Here is a 6,476-nt window from a genome sequence, read left to right on the forward strand (position 1 = left end):
TAATGCTGGACTACTTGAAGACTTGAATGAATTTGGTTCTTGATGGAAACAGTGTAGTGTAAACATTGTGTGTCTCAAGATTTGTGATTAAGGCAATCTAACTTTAGCCATGGCTCCAGGGATGATGATGATGATGATGATGATGATGATGATGATGATGTTGGTCCTCTGTTTTGGTCCAGACTGAAATATCTCTACCACTACTGGATGGAGTGGCACAAAGTGTAGTGAAGTCACGGTCACTGGACGATGAAGCCGGATGACTTTGATGCTCCCCTAACTTTTTGTTTTTCACATTTATGGTTTCAAGTAACTATTGAATGAATTAGCATTAGCATTCGGTACACACATTCACGTTTCACATTGTGAGCTTGTTAGCATGCCGACATTGGCATTTAGTACAGCCTCAGACAGCCGCTAGCTTAACTGTAGACTCTTAGTCTTGTTATAAAAATGATGCACACACGTTCTATAAGGTGTTTATTCTAAGATTCAATTTAGAAATGCTGTTCTGGTTGATACAGATATACTGACCTACAGGCCATTGCATACACGCAAACAGAGATCATCCTCACCACTATCATTACCTTCTTGGGGATAATAACTATCTTTTTTCATCCCTCTATCATTCACTCGATAAGACAAATATTGTTGTGGCCATTTGTGCAACTGCTTTAGACACTTTAAAACAGTTGCACCTCCTCACCTACAACCATCAGTATTTATTAATATACACACATTCTCCTCATCTCTTTTCCTTTCCTGCTTTCAGTCATGCGGATTGCAGTATTAGTGCTCGCTCTGAAGCAGGACCTATCTGCCTCTTAACTCATAGCTCTGGCTGAGCGACCGGGAGAAGAGTGAACAGCATTTTACACTTGATGAATCCTTTGAGGCTTTTTTAAGCATACCTCCAATTATGCTTTTTTTTCCCCCCTCCCACTGTGTGTTTGTGTGTTTCTCTATATTCACATGTCAATGCACATGCACTTGAACAAGTTGTCAGGGTGTTAATGCCGTTTCTATTCAGTACCGAGGGTGAAGTACACACACTCATGTGTAAAAATACCAGCAGGAAAGTGTATTAAGGTTATTATTGTAAAATGAAACTGGGGCAAAAATAAAATTGTATAAGAAATACTTTATAACATAGGAGAGAGATATGCATAAACTGAAAGAAAACTTTAACATAAAAACATTTAATTAATTAAAACAGAATGGAAAAATAAATAAAAAGTGACCTGGTTTATCTTATTATCTTTATATATTGTTCGTTCTGACTATATTGGTTGACTTTCACAGATACTGATGACTTTCTTTGATGAATGAATGAATGAACAACTTTTGTCAGAATTACTTTTTGTTTTTTGGCATTCATCAATATCCCAGCAGAGTTTTGAGATCTGGGGGCAATTTTTAGGTTCCTCCTGTGAACAGAGTGTCTGATGTTTTTCTGTGAAGTATCTTCAGCGTCCTAATGCCTTAGTGCAGCACACTCTCAGCAGGAAGAGAATCCAGAATATGTAGTCCTCCAAGTTTTACTGTTAACTTACGTAACAGCAGAGTTTAAAACGCCTCACAGGACAGAACACCCGTCTCATTTTGTGTGTGTCTGGATGTGTACTGCACAGTCCTCAGATCTTCTAGTTCCAGCTGGATGATATCACTGTTTGATGTAGTCCTTTAAAAGACATCAGAGCTCTGTGAGCATGTGTGTGTGTGTGTCTGTGTGTATCAGTCTTTAGCACCAAGTAGCGATGGATCCTCCCTGCACTGGCACATCATCATAATTAGTTCCTTTTGAACCCCTGGGATCTTCCCATTGATTGAGGCATTTCTCCCTTTTTCTGCATCTCTCACACCTCGTTCTACTTTCTCTTCCAGCCTTTTCTCTCTTTCATCTCCCCTCTCCTGATCATCTTTTCTTCCTGTTATTCTCCATGCTCTTCCATCCATCTCGGTCTCATTTCTCCTAGAGGACGGTGTAATGAAACCCGCACAGTTAAGACACAAACCTCCCGGAGAAAATATTCCTGAAAGTTCCCTTTGACCTACAAATCCATGCTGTTGTGTTTGTTTGAAATTCCAATCGAAGTCGTCCCTTTTTGCAGTCAGACACCCTGTCAAACTTTTTAATATTTCTTATTACTGTAAGTAAAAAAATGTCTTTAAAGATGCATCAGAAATGATTTTATTTAGATGTAACCACTGCCTGTGGTGGTTTGTGTATCCATTTGCCACCACTTTGCTGGCAGTTCTATAGTTTTTTGACACTTGTGTAGTTCTTTTGACCAAGTGGGACATATTGTAGCTATCATTCCGTAAGTCTCATTACAACTAGATGGCATACATTACATTACATTTGTTTAACTTGCACTTTTATCCAAATTGACTTACAAGAGGTGCAACAATGTGGATACAATGAAAAAAAATGCTAATTGAAATATTTGATGGCTGTATGCAAAAAAAGTCTTTAATGCAGGCAACAGTGTGCACACAGGCAGGCCTTCACTAAACAAAAAAACATACATATATATAAATAGCAATTTCTCCCTTTTGGGCACTTTTTTCTCACAGGAAATCAAATTTACAGATTAGAGCAGATTCTCCATACAGTAGTATAAAAAGCATGCAGTGTAATTTCTTGGTGACAGATATAAGATGTGATGCTTCTTCCATTAGTTCTGTGTGAATGTGTCACCTCCTGTGGTGCTCTGTGAAGAACCTGTCCTCAGTGATCCTCAGCTGTTAGTGAAAACAACACGCTGTCATGTTCTCGTCTCAGACAGCGTGGCGTTACTTGTTGCTTAGATACTGAAATTGTTTGCAGAGATGCCGGCTGAACAAATATCATCCCATGTCATTACCAGAAACATTAACTCCCAATAGGCGCCGTTCTCCCCCCATTAGCAAATTAGCAATGCAGGTAGCGTTTCTCTAAGGTCTGCGGCTATAAAAGCTAATGCTCAAACACTTAATTGTGTTACTCCCTCAGGAAAATGTTTAACTTGGCTAATAAATGTTAGTCCTACATGAGAACATATTGTGTCATTTTGACTAGAAGAAAGTCAGTGAGTTTTTTCCCTCCCTTTTTGTGAATTACAGCTTTAGAAAGTGTAAGTCTAAGAATTTCAAAGAAGAAAGCCTTATTGCACACACAGGGGTCCGGTCAAACCAGCCTTGAACCTGAAAGAGCTTTTAAATGCTAAATGCGGAGAGCTAAAACACAACAGTCGTCCCCAGTGACGACTTAGCACCATTTTGCATCCAGTTACAGCTTGTCAAAAACCTTCAAACAATTCCCCCAAGTGAGTTCAAGTCATTACAGACCATTTTAAAGAACAAACTTTGCTACACGCTGCCATAAACAGCAATACAGTTCAAAGGAAGGGCTGTGCTCTATGTAATACCTACTTGCTTGCTCTCTGTTTCTTCCCTTACCTATACAGACAACAAGGGATACATGGTTTTGTATCAGCTGGAGAGCACTGTTGCATGCTGGGAACTGTAGAGGACACACTCTTCACCCCTTGTGCTGGTTTGGAAAAACAAGCAGGATTAGAGAGGCAGAATGCTGTTAGAGGCTTTTCCCTCACTGTGAAACACTCGAGCTGTTCTCCCTCTCTGCTAGTTAGTGTGCCTCTCACAACGCAAACACGCACAGACTCTTTTCGGCTCCTCGCTCTCCTTCTGTCCATTTATTTAGCTCTTTTTTTTTTTCTTTCTCTTTAGCAAGATAGATGGTGAAATGGGTGACAGAGTAAGAAGCAGTGATTGATAAAAGGAGAGATGTGAGGAAAAGGGAGGAGGTGGAGTTGGTGAATCCACAACCAACCACACTAACAGCAAGTGTCAGATGATGAGCAAGGAGATCTGTAATCATTGTTGGATTTTATTTTATTTTTTAATACAAATCTGTAAATGTTTGTTGTTTATATTCAGAATATGCAACACTTCTCTACATCTGTGTTACTTTCCTCAGCTGCTGTCCATTTATTTATCTTTATCTCAGGATATTGCTATACATCCATTTGAATGAATAAAGTTTGATGATCTTTATTAGCTACTGATTAACAGTTTATGTGCAGTTCCTTCAACAGTTTGTAAACTTAAGCTATCTAAATTTCAGGCTGCAAAATGATCTCAGTGTTTTAAGTACAGTTTTAAAAATCTAATGTAATTAGTTTTTGACTAAAGCTTCACAGATGCAAGAGTGGAGTTTGACATTAGACTAAGCACACAGCTAAAAGACATGTGAATCATTGTAACAGGTGGATATGTTTCCAATAGTAAATAATGATTTGATTAATCTGTGCTGAAATAATTACTAAGTTAGTTGTAGAAGATCAGTTGAAGAGTACAACCAACAATGGCAACTTTCCATTGTATAACTTAGTGTCAAATTGCTGCCACCTCCAGTTGGATTATGGCTTTTTTAGGATTTGTCTTAGTTTCTTTATTTTGGTTGTTAAATTAATCATTAATGAATTCCATTAATGAATTATTGCATCATTACATATATCTTAAAAAGTCTTAAATAAAATAGGTTTCAGAAACATGTAGGTTTGAACCTATAGATCCACAAACACCTCTTGGATAATGCTCGCTCATCTCCTACTTTCTCTCTCCCTGCTTTATATGTTTTTTCAGTTCAAGGTAGATGGCGAGTGGTGGACATGGATCGACTATGAGCGTTTCCAGGAGCTCGTCCGGGCTCACGAGGAGAGTGGGGGACAGCAGAGCTTCTCAGCCTTAGACTACATAGCTAAAACTCCCAGCTGGGCTCTGTTCGGAGGCCATGAGCAAGGTTTTGACCCCGCAGACACGCGTTTCCAACGACGCAACAAAACCAAAGACATTTCAGGATGCTGATAAATGAGAGAGAGAGAAAGAGAAGTAGGATGAATAGAGCGAGTGCTGATCTCTATAGCAAAAATAATTTTAAAAAGTAGCTTTCAATGTTTCTTTTCCCTTTAGAGTTTCAAAGCTTTCTTTTGCTGGACAGCTTTTTTACTGTCCACAGCTGCCATTCTCATGTAAACTTAACTCTTTCTCCCTCTTTTCATTTTACTTCAATTTGGATCATTCATTTTATTGGCTTGACCCTCAATATCAGCCAAAACTGCTTGAATCAGTTCATTTACACTAGGTTTCCAGATATATTAGTGGTTTTGATTTGTGTAACCATCTGGTACACTACTTAGGAAGGCTTACACGGCTAAAGTTGAACACCTTTGCTCATTATCCTATTGACAATGGTTGTATGAACTTGGCAGTCAGTGCCTGGAAGGTAGATAGGTAATAGTTACAAATCAAACATCATAATATATTTATAAGTATGACAACATTTTGGGTATGACGGTTACTGCTTTTGCAGCATTTTAGCTAATCTAGGGGTGGATAATATAGTTTCAGAATTAAAAAACATCATCAGTACTTCTAATTTAATAAAATTGGTAGAGGCACTAAAACTGATAATATTGCGTCACTGTTTTGTAATGCAGTTCAAGAATTATTAAATCAAAGTTTGAGCTGGAAAAAAATTGCAATCACCATATTCTCAGACAATGTCAAGTCTTATATTATGTCAGTTCATCTTCCAGCTCTTAGTTAAATACACACAATACTGGCCTCAAAGATAAATAAACTGCTAATGTACAACATGTTTAAAATATTAATTCAACCCCCAAATGTATGTAGTTTGATCTGTAGTCACCATCCAGGTTAAGGTAATGAGTATGAAAAACAGCATACCTGTGAAACTCATGTATGCCTCCTCAAGTCCAGCATGCCAGAATAAAGCCTCGACTGATATTTTATTTAAAAATCAACGCCATTTTAATTTGTTTTTTATTTGAATGTAAATCCTGATTTAATCGTTTACGTGATTTGTTTTGTAATGTCTCAAGTGTTGCGGTGTCTCCCTTTTTGGAGAAACTTCAGGTGTGTGGATATATCACTTCAATAAATGTATTTGGAATACTCTGCTGTGTCATTTGTGAATTTCATACTCAGCACACATACACACATACACACACGTGCATTATGGCACATGTGTCATACTGCATTTCTAGCAGACATCGTATTGTCATTTTTTGTTTTTTGCTTGCAACAAAGTGGGAATTTGACATTTTAAAAGCTTTCTGGGCTGCACTGGGCCAACAGAAGAGCTCTAATTGAACAACAATTGAGGCAGAGGTAAAGTGATACAACTGTAAAGTAGCTCCCATTGTACCTTTTTAAATTTACTCAGATGTAATTTGTACATTGTAGAGATTACTTGCATTGTCTAGTATAATATAAGAAGATGTCTACAGTTAGGCAGTTGAGGCACATGAACTATTTCATACTGTGCCTGCAACTGCAAGTCCAAATCCAAAATATTTTCTTTTTCTCTCCTTTTATTTATTTAATTTTTTGTCTATGAGGTAGGTTCCTCTTGTTATATAGCCTTGTGTTGTAAAAATGATATAAGG

At 37.8% G+C, this 6,476-nt stretch overlaps 1 protein-coding gene across 1 annotated transcript in view; it reads left to right on the plus strand.

The window, feature by feature from the left end:
- Nucleotides 1–5,985, plus strand: part of tyw1 (tRNA-yW synthesizing protein 1 homolog (S. cerevisiae)) — a 56,530-nt gene extending 50,545 nt beyond the window's left edge. Inside the window, exon 16 of the mRNA XM_046074154.1 lies at nt 4,651–5,985. Within this exon, the coding sequence (XP_045930110.1) occupies nt 4,651–4,872 (222 nt within the window). The 3' untranslated portion in view covers nt 4,873–5,985. The remainder of the gene's footprint in view (nt 1–4,650) is intronic.
- Nucleotides 5,986–6,476: the final 491 nt, after the last annotated feature.

The sequence above is a fragment of the Micropterus dolomieu genome, linkage group LG17 (genome assembly GCF_021292245.1).
Source record: "Micropterus dolomieu isolate WLL.071019.BEF.003 ecotype Adirondacks linkage group LG17, ASM2129224v1, whole genome shotgun sequence".
NCBI classification, from domain to species: Eukaryota; Metazoa; Chordata; class Actinopteri; order Centrarchiformes; family Centrarchidae; genus Micropterus; species Micropterus dolomieu.